Consider the following 18,124-nt stretch of genomic DNA (forward strand, 5'->3'; position numbering starts at 1 on the left):
TTGAAAAAAAGGAAAGTATTATATTTTATAATCTCCCACTGCAAATCAAGTTTTAAGGTAGAAAACCAGGGCTGCAGTTAAATAAACAGAATTTCAAGTTCTGTGCTAAAAGCTTACAAGCATATTAAATAAAACATTTTACCTTCTTTAACCATGCCAACGCTGAGGCATTTTTGAAATCTGCAGTACTGGCAGCGGTTTCTTCTTCTTTTGTCCACTGGACAAGTTTTATTTGCCAGACATACATATTTTGCATTTTTCTGCACTGTTCTCTAAAATATATATACAAAAGAATACTTTTAGTTGATAGAAAAACAAAAGAAGATGATAGGACAAGACATATCATTTATCACTCCATAAACAAAATGCAATTTGCATTATTAGGTGAAATAGATCTTCCTAATGCAATAGCCTGCAGCAAAATTCTATATATTAGAGCTAATTGTACTTATTGTAATAATCAAGAAGACTTTAAAAAAATTCAGACACTTTTAAATGTTACTATACAATTGTATATGAAATTGCTGCTCAAAAAATTTCACTACTAAAGATTCTCATTTACAAACTTTTTTTTCATTTGTGTAAATATTATTTTTCAGTGTTAAGGGTCTATTCACACGGGGCGCTTTACTGCAGGCCCCGTGTTAAGTCTGTGTTTTCCCAACACGAGGACGGTGTTTCGTCCATCCCCTTGCCTTTATCCAATTAATTTCTATTGGAACACATGGCTTCATGGACACAGCCACTATGTCCTAGTATGACATGCGGGTGAGTGGGCCCCATGCTGAGAAAACACAGACCTGCACAGGGGCCAAAGTAAAGCACCTCATATAAATGGACACTAAAAGTAATGCTCCTTAAGACTTGCAATAAATAATTTAGAACACCTTTAAGTATTTTGTATTTAAATTTAAACATTTCTATTCCATATGTAATTCACACACAAGAAATCTAAAGTGTAAAATCTGAAGTATTTTTGTACTAGAAACCCTGTATGAGTTACAGCACCCCTCACCTATCTACATCCAGACACAGACCCCCTCCATTCTGCCCAACTCTCCATTACACCAGAAAGGGTTGACATCCATCTTTGGAAAAGCCGAATTGAGAGCCAAATGGAAGGGCCAAATTATTGTACAGCATATGTGTACTTTAGCATCAGAAGATGAAGGAGGTGAAAATTAATGTAACATACACAATATTTTCACACACATATGCATCTCCAATCTCTAACTGATTAGTTTCATGGAATGGTTCCTTACAGAAAAACTAACCTGGCCTAATACATCTCTATGGTAACAAGAGTGCTGAAGTGCACCTTGTGGAACCTACAAGTACCAGATTTTAAGTAAATAAATATAATGGCGCCTATGGAAAGAAAGAAAAAAAAATATATGTGTATGGATCACTTAATTGATATACCAGCTGCAAAATCCACCATAAATAAATAAAGTGTAACAAATAACATAATGTATAATTTGCGCTAGTAAATAAATAAAAATATATCTGGTGGATTGTCACATTTATATTTTTTGTGCACGTTTTTGGATCTGTATTACACATCTCAAACTTTGGACTGTTTGTTTGGACATTTTTTTATATAAAAAAATTTTTTTTATAAATATTATTTACATGGATAATATTTTATATATATTTTTTTGATTCATAGATATATTTTTATTTATTTACTAGCGCAAATTATACATTGTGTTATAAGTACCAGATTTTGCCTGTAAAATCCCAGTGCCCAAATGGAGTCTCCTTTACTCTGTACTGGGAGCCGCGACTTCTGTCCGAGTCGGGACTAATCACTTGCCCCGTGATGCTAATGCAGCTAATGCATTTAACAGCTGAATGATGCTTTGGTTTCAGGAAGGGCTGTAACTTAAATTTAACTTTGAACAAGCTTGTGCACCTAAGCCTAGAGTCCAAGAGGTTCAGCAGGGATGCATTTGAAGAAAAATAGAAGTACTTTTACAAACAACAAGGTGCCTACACTTTATCACTTAGGTCAGGTTGGGTACGCTGTAAAGTGGTATTAAACTCAAGTAGAAAAAAGCTGACAAGCAGGGTATTTATGAAGAAGGCACTAATGGTCTCTTTTGTCATAAAGGCTTTCCCTGCCTGTTGGCGGTAATGTACACTGAGCTGCGCATTCACAGTTCACAGTACATTTACGGCATCCACTGTGTGCCATGATGAAATGACTACCTTGCGCATACTGTATGTAGGTGTGAAGTCATCGTGGCCTTGCTATTCAAGCACCTGAACAGCGTAACTGTCAATGCTATGACGTTTCCATCTTCTCCCAGAGTAGAGCTGGAGGGCTTCTTTTGATAGGTAAATCTGTCTTAATGTGCTCGTATGCAGTGCATACTAGCACATTGTAACATTTTCCTCCTGGGGGGCCACTTAGAATTTTTTTTTAGCAGAGTTTAATTCTAATTTAAGGAATATTAGATTGAGTCATACAAACTTCATAAAAAGTTCATGTAGTGATAAGTGATAGTATAAACTTGCAAAACTGACAACTTGATCAAAAGTGCAATACTGTAGCATCTGACAATGATTGTGTATTTTTCCACGAATAGCTACATTTTTACTATATTTACTGTATATTGATGTATAATGGAGAATATTTACTATATAGTTAACAATACAAATCCTACTTCTGTGATCAACTGTGTATCTAAAATCACTGGTTTATAACACAGATGGGGACTTATGTTGTATAATGAACCAACTTTCACTTTAATTTCTTAAATATCCATGCATATTTGTTAAAAGGAGAAGTACAGCCAAAGCGGGTCACAGGAGTACAGTTCATTCTGCACTCTTGTGACAAGTTTTCAGCTGACAGTGAGCTGAAGCCTGCTGTCGGTTGACATCACTCAGCCAGTCCAGGCTGGGGAAAGATCCTGACTTCAAAGTCGGGATCCACCCCAGAGTCTGGAGCGGCACCTGGCTCAGCCTTTCTGCGATCTGCTGAGAGCCTGACCAACCGCTCCCTCCCCCTTCTAAGACAAGTGCTCCAGTGAGCATGGACAGAGGCAGAGCAGAGAGCGGTGGCTGACATTCCCGCTCTCTGCTCAGAGTGGCTATGAGAACTCAGAGATCAGAGTTCTCACCTTTAGAACTGGTGGGGGACAGATTCAGCATCAGACCGATACTGCATCCACCTACATAAGTATCATTGCCATTGGGCAAAAAAAAAAATCCCACACTTCTCTTTTAAATAATTAAACCTTTAACTATATTGGTACATTAAAAAGATTTTGGGGTATACACATTTTTTTCTCAAGTCACCTTCCAGGGCAACATCAGAGAGGGCTCTTTCCACTTAAAACAGGAAACACATCATCCACCATTAAAAAGGTGATACGTACCTCTGTGCCTCAGTTCTTCATGTTTCCTCTGGAGCAACAGCAGCATCAGACGTTTGTAATTTTTTTCTTCGAGAAGGCTGTTATGCTTGTTGCAGAAGCTTCCCTACCCGACTGCCTATCATGGTATCACAGGATGCTGGGCTTGCCTAGGTGGAGTTTTGGTTTGTGCTGGGGTAATAATGGACATAGCTCCCCATGCTATCTTTCTCACTCCTTTCAGCGGTAATTGTTTCCATATAATTGGCCCAGGTGCTTTTCTCTGCGACCCCACACACTTCCAGCCCAGATCAGGGAGAGGACACCCCAAGTGCAGTATAGGTGTGCTAACCTGAATATCGGTACAGGTATCAGGCTGCCTGAAGCCCCAAGTATAGCAAAAAGGCAGAAATGATGACTGCGCCAATTGTGTCATGGTGCCAGGCTTATTCTCAGGCATAATGCTGGACAGAAGAGGTTGACCGGACATGTGGAACTTTTAGTGTCGTCACTTCCAGTGCTTGGCACTTCTGGATTATGTCACTTCCAGTTTCAGAAGCTGTGGTTTCTTGTGGCTCTGGCTGGGTAACCAGGAACCTGGATGAGGCATTTTTCATTGTGTGCAGAGGCAGCTAAAGACACAGCTTAATGCAATATGTACACAATACAGTCATGGCCGAAATTGTTGGCACCCTTGATATTTTTCCTGAAAATCAAGTATTTCACACAAAAAAGGTATTGCATTAACACATGTTTTGCTATACACATGTTTATTCCCTTTGTATGTATTGGAACAAATATAAAACAGAGGCAGAAAAGCAAATATGACATAATGTCACACAAAACCCCAAAAATGGGCTGGACAAAAGTATTGGCACCCTTAACTTAATATTTGGTTGCACACCCTTTGGAAAACATAACTGAAATCAGTCGCTTCCTATAACCATCAATAAGCTTCTGACACCTCTCACCCGGAATTTTGGACCACTCTTCCTTTGCAAACAGCTCCAGGTCTCTCTTATTGGAAGGACACCTTTTCCCAACAGCAATTTTAAGATCTCTCCACAGGTGTTCAATGGGATTTAGATCTGGGCTCATTGCTGGCCACTTCAGAACTCTCCAGCGCTTCTTTGCCATCCATTTCTGAGTGCTTTTTGACGTATGTTTGGGGTCATTGTCCTGCTGGAAGACCCAGGATCTTGGACGCAAACCCAGCTTTCTGACACTGGGCCCTACAGTGCGACCCAAAATCCTTTGGTAATCCTCAGATTTCATGATGCCTTGCACACAGTCAAGGCACCCAGTGCCAGAGGCAGCAAAACAACCCCAAAACATCATTGAACCTCCACCATATTTTACCGTAGGTACTGTGTTTTGTTCTTTGTAGGCCTCATTCCGTTTTCGGTAAACAGTAGAATGATGTGCTTTACCGAAAAGCTCTATCTTGGTCTCATCTGTCCACAAGACGTTTTCCCAGAAGGCTTTTGGCTTACTCAAGTACATTTTGGCAAACTGTAGTCTTGCTTTTTTATGTCTCTGTGTCAGCAGTGGGGTCCTCCTGGGTCTCCTGCCATAGCGTTTCATTTCATTTAAATGTCGACGGATAGTTCGCGCTGACACTGATGCTCCCTGAGCCTGCAGGACAGCTTGAATGTCTTTGGAACATGTTTGGGGCTGCTTATCCACCATCCGGACTATTCTGCGTTGCAATCTTTCATCAATTTTCCTCATCCGTCCACGACCAGGGAGATTAGCTACAGTGCCATGGGTTGCAAACTTCTTGATAATGTTGCGCACTGTGGACAAAGGCAAATCTAGTTCTCTGGAGATGGACTTGTAACCTTGAGATTGTTGATATTTTGCCACAATTTTGGTTCTCAGGTCCTCAGACAGTTCTCGTCTCCTCTTTCTGTTGTCCATGCTTAGTGTGGCACAGACAGACACACAATGCAAAGGTTAAGTGAACGTCTCTCCTTTTTATCTGCTTTCAGGTGTGATTTCTATATTGCCCACACCTGTTACTTGCCCCAGGTGAGTTTACAGGAGCATCACATGCTTGTAACATTCTTATTTATCCGCAGTTGTGAAAGGGTGCCAATACTTTTGTCCAGCCCATTTTTGGAGGTTTGTGTGACATTATGTCGAATTTGCTTTCTTTCCTCCCTTTTTTTGTTTTGTCCCAATACACACAAAGGGAATAAACATGTGTATAGCAAAACATGTGTTAATGCAATACGTTTCGTGAGAAATACATGATTTCCTGGAGAAATATCAAGGGTGCCAACAATTTCGGCCACGACTGTATGTACCTATACATACGGATAGCTGAGGGAGGGGTCAAAACAAGGAGCAGGATACTTAAAATATCAGACTTGGGAGATCACTGTTAAGCTGTCCAAGTCGGACACCACTCCATTGGCCTGCCTTGCAGATCTGCTTGCTAGGTAAGCCAGGGGCCATTACCTGTTTTCTTACCCACATTATTTCCTTTTGACTTTAGTAGGAATGGCGTCTTTTTCCCCACATTTCCTTACTGGATTTTGTGTCTTTATTTCCTGACCAAGACCTCAGAGGACAGGAAGCCTAGAACCAGTGGCTCACATTCTCACCCTAAGCAGTGTCCTTTCTGCAATACTAAAATGACAGCTAGTTGGGTTAAACCATTCTATCAGAAATATGTCAACAATGTCAACAAACTTGTGGTAAAAGAATCTCAGAGAATACTACAGTGGTTAGTCTCTTCAGTCAAAGAAGAGATGTCAGCAATCTTTCTCTCCCTTCGGTTGCTAGTCCAGAACCTGCAAATGCAAACAATCGCAGGACCTATATTGAATCCTCCTCCTATTATTCAATTTCCCATAGCATCTTGCAGTTGGGAAGACCCTGACAGACAGGAGGACAGGGACTCAGAGGGATCCTAAGCAGAATCAGAAGATCAGGAATGTGGTGAGAGCACAGAGGAGGAAGAAAAAGCACAGAAATTTCTCTTTCCCAGAGAAGACACTGAGGAACTGCTCAAAGCCATATCTGAAACCCTGAGTATCAAGGAAGAGCATACCCAGTTATCTCTACACGACAAAATGCACAACCCAAAAAAAAACATACATTCCCAGTTCATCGATCCTTAAAGGACACCGACGTCACTAAAATGCAGATACCCATTCTCGGAGGAGGATACAGATCTCTGGGCTAAATGTCCCAAGATAGATGCCTCCCTATCTAAAATATCCAAGAGAACTGACCTATCCTTCTAAGATACAGGAACATTGAGGGATCCAATTGACAAAAAGGCCTAGGCTCTGTTAAAAAAGGCTTGGAAAGCAAGAGCAGCCAATTTCAAACTGGCCATTGCCACCACTTGTGTTGCCTGTGCGCTCATCTTTTGGCAAAACCAATTCTCTGCAACCAAACTAATCAGAAAATCCCACAACCATTGCCTACATCAACAGACAGAGGGGACAGCAGGTTCCACTGGCTGATCACCCTACCAGACAACCTTCTAACTTGGTCAAAAGTGAACCTGCTTTCTCTATCAGCTATCCATATGAAAATCATTGCAGAAAAACCCTGACACAAGCAGAATGGTTCTTGGACCAAGAAACATTCAACTGGCTCGCATATGGGTGACTTCAGCAGTAGACCTCTTAACTTCAAGAATGAATGCCAAGACACCAAAATTCTTTGCCCTAACATCAAACAATGAATATATTACCGCTCAAATGCCCTCAAAACTGGGTCAGATCAGCATGTGCATAGACTTGTGCAAGACAGACAGGATCAGCTTGTCAGGTTCCAGTACACATCAACTAAATGACAACTGTCTGCACACAGACACTGGTTCCCTGTTGCATGAGCGTAAATGAAATCGGTAAAATATAGCTTCAGCTCCTGTTCTGTACCTGTAGAGAACTCCTCAGACACGTTTCAACCTTTATAGGGTTTAATCATAGATGGTAATGCAGGGTTGGATGCATTTGCCCAGTGTTGATCATTCCCTCTCACCTATGTGTTCCGCTCAACAAATTTGATCCTGAAGGTAATCCAAAAGATCAAGAAGGAGAGGTCTACAGTTATGTTGATCACACCAGAAAATTAAAGGTTTCTGTGGCCGTGGGTGTGGTTGCCAACATCCCTATTTGATCACATTGATTGAAAACCCCTTTTCCATGGGGTTTTTAAGGTGACCATACAACAAACCATATATTTTTATAAAAACATTATTTTAGTTGTACCCTTATAATGACAAAAAGTCAATAAACCTTAAAAAGAGTTTTTTAGGTAAGCATTACTTCACATATCCATGTTCTCTACAAAGTTATAACATTTTTTGTACATCTCTGGCAGAAAGTTAACTTTCAGAACCATACAGTGGGGATCGAAAGTTTGGGCACCCCAGCTAAAAATTTGTATTAATGTGCATAAAGAAGCCAAGGAAAGATGTAAAAATCTCCAAAAGGCATCAAATTACAGATTAGACATTCTTATAATATGTCAACAAAAAGTTAGATTTTATTTCCATCATTTACACTTTCAAAATAACAGAAAACAAAAAAATGGCGTCTGCAAAAGTTTGGGCACCCTGCAGAGTTAATATCTTGTACTGCCCCCTTTGGCAAGTATCACAGCTTGTAAACGCTTTTTGTAGCCAGCCAAGAGTCTTTCAATTCTTGTTTGAGGTATCTTTGCCCATTCTTCCTTACAAAAGTCTTCCAGTTCTTTGAGATTTCTGGGCTGTCTGTCACGCACTGCTCTTTTAAGGTCTATCCATAGATTTTCAATTATGTTGAGGTCAGGAGATTGTGAAGGCCATGGCAAAACCTTCAGTTTACGCCTCTTGATGTAATCCCCCGTGGATTTCGAGGTGTGTTTAGGATCATTATCCATTTGTAGAAGCCATCCTCTCTTTAACTTCAGCTTTTTCACAGATGGCATCAAGTTACCATCCAAAATTTGCTGAAATTTTATTGAATCCATTTTTCCTTCTACTCGTGAGATGTTCCCTGTGCCACTGGCTGCAACACAACCCCAAAGCATGATTGATCCAACCCCATGCTTAACAGTTGGACAGAGGTTCTTTTCATTAAATTCTGTGCCCCTTCTTCTCCAAACGTACCTTTGCTCATTCCGGCCAAAAAGTTCAATTTTAACCTCATCGGTCCACAGAACTTGTTTCCAAAATGCATCAGGCTTGTCTATATGTTCATTTGCAAAGTTCAAACGATGATTTTTGTGGTGAGGACGTAGAAGAGGTTTTCTTCTGATGACTCTTCCATGAAGACCATATTTGTTCAAGTATCTCTTTATTGTGGAATAGTGTACCCAACTCCAGTGTCTTGCCAGATCTTTCTGGAGGGATCGTGCAGTCAAACGTGGGTTTTGAATTGTTTTTCTCACAATCCTGCGAGCTGTTCTGTCTGATATTTTTCTTAGTCTTCCAGATCTTGCTTTAACTTCCACTGTTCCTGATGACTGCCATTTCTTAATTACATTCCGAATAGAGGACATTGACATCTGAAAACGCTTTGCTATCTTCTTATAGCCTTCTCCAGCTTTGTGAGTGTCAACTATTTTCAGTTTCAGTTTTCTAGACAACTGCTTAGAAGAACCCATGGTGCTGATTGTTGGGGCAAGGTCAGATGAGTCTGGGCATTTAAAACCTTTGAGATTGACATCACCTGGTCTTCCCAGACGATGATTGAGAACAATCCATGACACTGGCAGGTCTCAGCTTGGCAAAGGGGGCAGTGCATGCTATAAATTCTGCAGGGTGCCCAAACTTTTGCAGACGCCATTTTTTTGTTTTCTGTTATTTTGAAAGTGTAAATGATGGAAATAAAATCTAACTTTTTGTTGACATATTATAAGAATGTCTAATCTGTAATTTGATGCCTTTTGGAGATTTTTTCCATCTTTCCTTGGCTTCTTTATGCACATTAATACAAATTTTTAGCTGGGGTGCCCAAACTTTCGATCCCCACTGTACATATATTGACAATCTCTATACAGTGCTATCCCCAGCTATTGCATGTACAAAACATGTCCACACTAACACAATCTGTTGGTTCTTGATTGTTGGTTGGTTGGTTAGCTTGGGGTATCCAATGCGTTTCAAAGCTTTTTTCATTAGCTCCTTCCTCAGGGAAATTATACCACTGTATATCATGGTCTGTTAGATATGGAAACCATCTCCTATAGCCAAGGTGTGGCAAACAGTTGCCACCATCGTCCCACTTGGATTCACACAAGGACCTCTTAAACCTCACCGCCCAAATGGGCCATCCATGGTTTAGGTTTAAAAATCTCCAAGCCACCCATATGAGCTGTCTCCACCTTGGCTGTATGTCCGTCCAAGGTGGAGACAGTTACCGCTGATGGAAGTTACAAGACTGCTCTAGCTGCTGATGACAAAAGGTATTTAGCAGTTTATATTTACTAACATAATTGCATTTCCATGTTGTGTGTATTGTGGGAGATGAGATATAGTGAATGCAGGGTCCTGGGTTTAGTAACACTTTAAGTCCTAAAGATAGGAATACTCTTCATGTGAGATGTTGAGTACCTGTTAACGTGTATAACAGAGGAATCCACAACAAGTAAGGACCGTTTTTCCACATTCGTCCTTAAAAAATCGAATGAACAAGACCACGTATGATTGGAAACTAAGTACAACACGGAAGAAGATGGTGACGAAAATAATTTTCGTAATACGAAATAATTATTGTATACAGGATAATAAGAGATCTTTTTAAGAAGATATAAGTTGAAATTGTTTTGATAGTGCTAAGTGAATAGCAGTATACAGTTTACTAGCATACAGATTATCTCCAGGACTACAAATAAAGGGTTATGATTAATAGGTAATATTATTATTAATACTATTTTTGATTTTACTTATTATTATTATTATTATGATTGATTTCCTAATTATTTATATTTTTGGAGGGTCACCTTCACACTACATCACTTCTCATGTTACACTGGAACGTAGCTATGCACATGGGAAGTTTTCAACTGTCATTTGAGAATTTTCATACCATTAATAGCATTCTCATTTTCAACATGGTATGAACGTTTGGGAAAAAGCAAAAGATTGTTTGTCCGATTTTCTAATAATGTGTACTATGCTACATACAGTCTGTACAGAGGCTCTGAATCAGGGATGAGAATAGGAGTCTCAGGCAAAGCCCCAGGAAGGTCAGAATAAGAATCAGTAGAAACAGGTCCTGGAGCAGGTTTAGGGCGTCTGCTTTCAGATCATTCCATTAAATGTGCACAGACTATAGCCGGTCATAGATGGATAGAATTTTGACCGGTTCAGCAGGGACCAACCAAGATTCAATCCATTCATGGGCAGGCTGGATCCATCGATCGACTTGAGTACAACCAGCCTATCAGATTTTTTTATATGCGATTACTGACTATGGCTATACCCACTAGCAGTAATCACTATTTTCTGCCGGCCGGGAAGGCTCCAACAGGCCGACAGAACACAATAGCGCTGAGAGAGGGATTCAGTCATAATCTATGGCCTGCTTCAAACAAATTGGGAAGTGGAGAGAAGAGGCCTTGTGGACACAGAACAGGTCTCAGGCTCAGAAAGTGGAGGGATACAAGCTGCTGGAGTGGACAATCTTATAGAAATAAGAGGTCCCAGGATCCAGCCATTGCTTCCCTCAGGGAAAACTGGTGAATTGCCCCCAGAAATAGTAGGGTAATATGAGACTAGGCCACCTGTTGCAGCAAGACCATTCTCTTTAAAAGACATATGGCACCTCTAGTAGTTGTAAACTAGAAAAGCTACAATTTCTGGGGAAATTGTGTGAAGTGTTCTTGCCTCCACCAGTGGTCTAGGGCTTGAAAATGAGGGAGTGATGGCAGTTTAGAAATCATGTCCTGATTTTTCAGCTCACACTCTAGCTTTTGTCAGCTCCCACTCTAGTTTTGAACGTTCCGCCATTCATTCATGGGACCAATTTTACCACAAAAACGCTGATATTTCGTGAACCATTTGGCGAAACGTTCCACAAAGTAATAGCACACCAATCGGGAACAATCCGCACGTTTCGGTATATTACTGTCTATGTAGTGTAAAAACTGTGGGAGGAGTTAGGGTGGTAAATGTGGCTATAATAATAAGAATATATGTGAGATAACAGTAAGTGGTCTTGCCATGCAAGAACACTTAATAACTAGGCCTAAGAGATGGTGTACTCACAAATCCAAGTAGACAACATTTGCATGGGGTACAGGTAGCTGGAGGCACAGTTATTACCTCTGGAAAGAAATGGCTGGAAAGAAGGCATGGAACTCATGCACCCAGCGCTCCACTCTGTGGGTGACTACAGCACTTAGTTTTCAGAGGCTAAACTGTTGCTTTAGTAAAACAAAATAAGCCAAGTGGTTGAAAACCATGAAGTATTTTTATTATTTCAACAATCACTTTGCTCATTAAAGAGTGAAGAAAGTCTTGGTCAAACTAAAAGGGGGACCACTACTCTAGGCTTAAATAATACTCTGCATTTACAAATACAGTACAAAAGAAAAGAGTGGTACGCATAGCAAAATTTGGTGATCATAGATCATATATTAGTGTCAGCCAATAGTAAATATCTGCTGAAAGAGAGTATAGTTAGAGTTTGGGTCCAGCAGAAACCCTGGCAAAACTAGACTTGGAGATAACACTCTGCAGATGATGTACGGAAGGTCTAAAAAACACTAAACAGCAGAGCTTTTCATGTGCTAAGGTTGCATGTATAGGAACACTCACACTGAGGCTAACTGACACAGTATGCACATGCAGGGGCGGACTGACCATTTGGAAACTCGGGCACTGCCTGAGGGCCCAGGGTCAGTAGGGGGCCCCATGAGATGCCCCTGGTACCTTTTTCATAGGCTTTTTTGAGTTTGGGCAAGGACACAGGGGCTCCATGATCCCCTATTGCCCGGGGGCCCCATGAGTTGTCAGTCCGCCCCTGTGCACATGTTTGGGAACCTTCACAGTAAGAGCAGAGCATTCAAGGTAACTTACCTTAGGCATTCTTACAAAGGGAATTATCAGGACTCGGCTACACCAGAAGCAACAACTTGGCTCAAAAATATCAAAGATGCTTTGTGGCAAACTAACACAGTACACACATGTCTGGAAAGCACTACATTACAGAGGCCAGTGCCAGAAGGTCACAATCCTGGCTTTCTTAGCCCCTGTCTATGTGCTTACTTACACAGTGACTCTTCAGAGCCTGGGTCACACCAGAGGTTGTGTCATGGCTATGGACTTGGAGGGCACCCTAAAGTTAACTAATAGTACAGTAGAGTTTGGAATGTACCACAAGCAGGGATGCCCAGTACCTGAAGGTCACATCCCCCTGCAATATTTGGTCTAGTGGGGGCAGGGTACAGTTTCCAAAGCATCTCCAAGGACAAGCCAATCGGGATCGCTGCTCTATACAGACCAGCTCAAGCAGCATGTTGGATATCTTAACTGAAGATTGAAAAAAACTAGAAGATTTGAAGAGAAAAAGCAGATCTCAAGAAAAAGCATCCAACCTCTTAGGACACCACCACAATACTGAGTCATGATTGGAGGCAGGGTTATATGGGGGGATGGTTAAAAATATTTTGCGTATCCTAACCTAAAGGCAGCAGTATGACGCAATTATCAAAGAATATCTATAATTCCCTCTGTCCCTCAATGGATGATAAAGAAATTACATTTTTTGTTTTTGGGTTTAGATACATTTTTAAGATACAACTGGGCAGTATTGACAATTACTATGGATAAACATTTTCAGAGAAAGTTCTTTAAAATCAAAGGTAGGTGGTAACTCTGGCATACTGTTACTTTATAGACCTGAGTATGACGGCAACCCCACAGCCACTGCTGTAGACTACCCTTAAGTTGCTGACAAAGACATCTTTCCACCATGCTCAGTATTTAACCAGAATTTAACTTTTTGCTCTGCTCCCTACAGGAAGTAAAATCGTAGCCATCACCAAAAAAGAAATGAGAATAGACAGTGGGGACAATCCACTAAGCGGAATCTTAGCGCATCCAAGTATGTGGTAAGATACCGCACAGTGTTCTCCATAAAAATTTTTGGCGTTCACTAAAAAACGCTACTAAAATACCGCATGAGTTAGTCATGCGGTATTTTAGTAATGAAAATATGCGGTAATGTAACAAGTCATCAGCTGTCAGTGGGTTCTCCACTGACAGTTAAATGTAAAAATAAGAATTGCTAGCAATTAAAAATTAAGAAAAAAAATGGCGTGTGGTCCCCCCTCCCCCCAATCCTTACCTAGCCCTTCAGGTCTGGTATGGATTTTGAGGGGAACCCCCACACCAAAATAAAAAAAAAAATGGCATGGGGTCCCCCCAAGATCCATACCAGACCCTTAGCCAAGCATGTAGTCCAGCAGGTCAGGAAAGGAGGATGATGAGCAAGTGCCCCCCCTCCTGAACCATACCAGGCCACATGCCCTCAACATAGGGGCGTGCTTTGGGGCAGGGAAGGCTCTGTCCCCCCAAAGCACCTTGCCCTCCCAAAGAGGCTCTGCTCCCAACAAAGTCTAAGCCACCTGACAGTTCTTAAATAACTAAGGGGCTGGGCCACCCGGTGACATCACTGAGTGGCCATGCCCACTTGTGATGTCATTGACTGGAAGAGCCCAAAGCACCCCTCCCCACCATGTTGAGGGTATGTGGCTTGGTATGGTTCAGGAGGGGGGTGCTAATTTGTCCCCCCCTTTCCTGACCTCCTGGGCTGTATGCTCAGTTAAGTGTCTGGTAAGGATTGGGGGGGGACCCCACGCTGTTTTTTTTCTTAATTTTTAATTGCTATCGATTTTTTTTTTACATTCAGCTGTCAGCGGGGAACCCCACTGACAGCTGATGACTCATCCATTGTTAAGAATGCGACAGCCACCCGCACCATAAACAACCATGACAGTTACTGGTTGTTAAGGATGCCAGCAGCAGCCGCCCGCTCCTTAACAGCCAGTACATACTGCACACCTCGACCAATACTTAATTACCACAGGCATTTGAATATTTATTTCCTTCTGTGAATTGACTTTTTATGCGTTTTTTTGCGATTTGCGGTAAATACCACATACTAATAATAGTATATTGACATTTTCAGCATCGCATTCGATATGTGGTCATGTGATCGACTTAATGCATGTGATAACCTTTATCCCCCGGTCAGATCAGGTGCGCATTGGCATGCGATTTGCATGCCATGTGACTTGAAAATCGTATGCCAAGTCGAACCCTATTGTCCGCTATTAGAGCGGTCATATCGGTGCAGTTCACCAATTTCTAAAGTAGTACATGCACTACTTTTGTTGCGATTTGCATAGACATCTGTGTCAGATGTCTTGCAAATCGCAATGATATCGGCAGGTCATCCAATTTTGATATTGTGCGACTTCACTGTAAGTCGCATGATTTCAAAATCGGTTTTAATGTGACCGGGGTGTTCGTGAATTGTCTCTAGAAAGTCAGAGTGGTCCTCGCTACTAATCTTCAGCAACAAGCAGCAAATGTAGCTGGGTGAAAGGACTCAGTTCCATAACCTGCTCCATATCTTTAGCAGACTGAAGGCATATCCAACTGGGATACACAGGAGCACCATGTGCATTAGTGTGCTCAGTGATTGGCTGTGCTGTCTTCAAAGCAAATCATAAATTTGAGTTTGGCCGCAGATGAGGTTGGGGCGAGAGTGTACTGTCTTGTCCATCGACTTCTTTTTTTTATAATCTTGTTCATCTGACACTAAAAACATCTTCTTCCCTGATCTTTGCTTTGACCCCCGACTCATTCCTGTCCTGAAACCTGATTATATGAAACCTGGGTATAATGATACTTAATGTAAATGTGGATTTTATATTGTGAACTTTTGTGTATGTTTATATTTAATCCCTTCCCAATGAGCATATGCAGGGGTGGACTGACAACTCATGGGGCCCCCGGGCAATATGGGATCATGGGGCCCCTGTGTCCTTGCTCAAACTCAAAAAAGCCTATGAAAAAGGTACCAGGGGCATCTCATGGGGCCCCCTACTGACCCCTGGACCTCGGGCAGTGCCCGAGTTTCCAAATGGTCAGTCCGCCCCTGAGCATATGTATATATGCGGCCTCACGGAAGTGGGACTTTCTGTGGTACACTGCTGTGTTTGTGCTAACAGCATGTTGCACAGCACACTCCCAGCACAGAGAGCAAGCTGCCAGTGACAGTTCTGGGTCTTATACTAACAATCCAGAACTGACAAGCCTGGTTCTCAATCACCTGATTGCTGTGATAGCCTCTGATTGGCTACCACTGTGATCAGTCACTGTACATCCCGCCCCTGTGTTGTTTTCTCCTGTTGAAGGGAGAAAAAGATACATTTATTCCTTTTGTCCTTGACACAGGAAAAAACTGTAAAACAAAAAAGTACCCATAAAAAAATAGCTAAATCAGGGTTTGACCTAGGTCAGGGTTAGAATTAGGGTCAAAGGTCAGGGTCAGAGTCAAAGGTAGGGGTCCATATATTTTTGGTAGGATTAAAAATAATCATTTTTTAATTTTATATTAGTGTCAATGTGTTTTAGGTAGAATGATAAAAAGCAAAACCAAACAGATAAGAGGCATGGAGGAACTCAGCTATTAGGAAAGATTAGAGGGATTGAGTTTATTCTCTCTTGAGAAGAGGAAATTAAGGGGGATATGATCAACATGTATAAATACATCAGTGGTTCATATACTGAACTTGGTGTAGAGTTATTCACCCTGAAGTCATCACAAAGGACAAGGGGGCACTCTTTACATCTGGAGGAAGAGATTTCATCTCCAAATTCGGAAAGGTTTCTTCACAGTAAGAGCTGTGAAAATGTGGAATAGACTCCCTCAAGAGTTGATTCTTACCAGCTCAGTAGATTGCTTTAAAAAAAGTCCTGGATTCTTTCCTAGATACACAGAATATAACTGGATATTAATATTTATAGGTAAAGATGATCCAGGAAATATCCGATTGCCTCTTGGGGGATCAGGAAGGAATTTATTCCCCTGCAGGAGCAAATTAGATCATGCTGTGCTGGGTTTTTTTGTTGCCTTCCTCTGGATCAAATGTGGGAATAGGATTCTAACTTTTTTTTTCTGATTGATCTAGATGGACTTTTGTCTTTTTTTCAGCCAGACTAACTATGTAACTATGTAAAACACACACTATTGCTTCTGGGCCTTACTATGGGTACAAATAACAAAAAATATGCACACATGTGGGATCACTACGATCATCAGGAGTAGGAGAATATATTCTGGGTTGTTCTTTGACGGTAGGTTATCGTAATAGTAAGAATTTTTTTTTTTACTATTTTGTGCCAGTTTTCCTTTTATAATTAAAAAAAATATCAAAAAGATATCAAATACCATTTACCACCAAAAGATGCCCAATTTGTCCTAAAAAACAAGGTATAATTCAGCTTGATACATTAATTAGTTGTGATGATATGTATAGTTTTACTACATGTCAAAGTTGCAAAACTGTGTTCAGGCGTTAAGATTTTTTTTACCTTTGTCAAGAAGAGATTAGACAGGGTAAAGTATTGTTCAGTGGCCAGTTTGCGCATGTGTAACCGGTTGCCATTTGATATCTGTAAAAAGCTTTACGCAGTTAGAGATGAACCAATTTTGATGATAATAGGTGTAAAAGTGCCCATAGTTATTAGATGTAGATGTGCAGCACAGTGGCTAAATGGTTAGCCCTTCCACCTGGCAGTACGCGGGTCGTTGGTTCGAATCCCAGCCACGGCACCACCTGCCTAGAGTTTGCATGTTCTCCCTGTGCCTGTGTGGGTTTCCTCTGGGTACTCCGGTTTCCTCCCACACGCCAAAGACATGCTGGTAGGTTAATTGGATCCTGTCTAAATTGGCCCTAGTAAATGTATGAATGTGTGTTAGGGACTTTAGATTGTACACCCCTTGAGGGTTAGGGACTGATGTGACTGTACAATATATATGTAAAGCGCTGCGTAATTTGATGGCGCTATATAAGTACCTGAAATAAATAAAATCTCTAAATCTGACCAGATCAGAATGGATTCAAATGCTGAACAGTCCTGTCTAAACTTTTTTGTGTTCCCTAATAAGGGGTGTGATTTGTGTTTAGGGAACCGGCGGCCAACAGAAATGCCTTAGGCAATTGATTTTGCCTGAATAGATAGCCACCCTCGGTGGCCTTTGTCTTTTGCTCAGTGCATGGTGGTCCTTAGCAGCATAGTTTTCATATGACCATTCAAATTGGACTTCGGGTTACTTGCTTCTCTGACAACTGAGGAATGGAACTTCATAAAGCTTATCCCACATGGTTGGAACCACCAATTCCATAGTCCTCAAAAACACCATTTTCACTGCACTCTTTTTTTCACTGCAGAAGAGGGACACCCATAGACACTAACTAGACCAGAACCAGTTCTCCTCTAACAGATAAAAACCCACGTTGCAAAAACTCATGTTGTGAGCAATAGCTGCTCAGAATAGACAATTGCTGGCAGACATTCATGACATTTCCTGAAGTATTTAGCTGCAAAATTATGTAAGGAGGAATAATTTATCAACTGGAGAACAGCTGGAGTGCATTTTTCCACAATTTAACGACTGATAGCAACAAAGAAGTAATGAATACAAGCCCATAAAACACCAGTATGACATGCCTGCTTTAGAGGGACAGTTTGGAAAACCAAACAAACTACACACAGTAGTTTACTTTCCGAAAATCAC

General features: G+C 41.1%; 1 protein-coding gene across 1 annotated transcript in view; it reads right to left on the reverse strand.

The window, feature by feature from the left end:
• NR4A3 (nuclear receptor subfamily 4 group A member 3) overlaps positions 1-18,124 on the reverse strand; it is a 97,846-nt gene that overhangs the window by 42,311 nt on the left and 37,411 nt on the right. Inside the window, exon 4 of the mRNA XM_089669460.1 lies at positions 143-272. Within this exon, the coding sequence (XP_089525586.1) occupies positions 143-272 (130 nt within the window). The remainder of the gene's footprint in view (positions 1-142; positions 273-18,124) is intronic.

This window comes from Staurois parvus, unplaced genomic scaffold, assembly GCF_062004578.1.
Source record: "Staurois parvus isolate SC_StPar_1 unplaced genomic scaffold, SC_StPar_1.0 ptg000077l, whole genome shotgun sequence".
Taxonomy (NCBI): Eukaryota; Metazoa; Chordata; class Amphibia; order Anura; family Ranidae; genus Staurois; species Staurois parvus.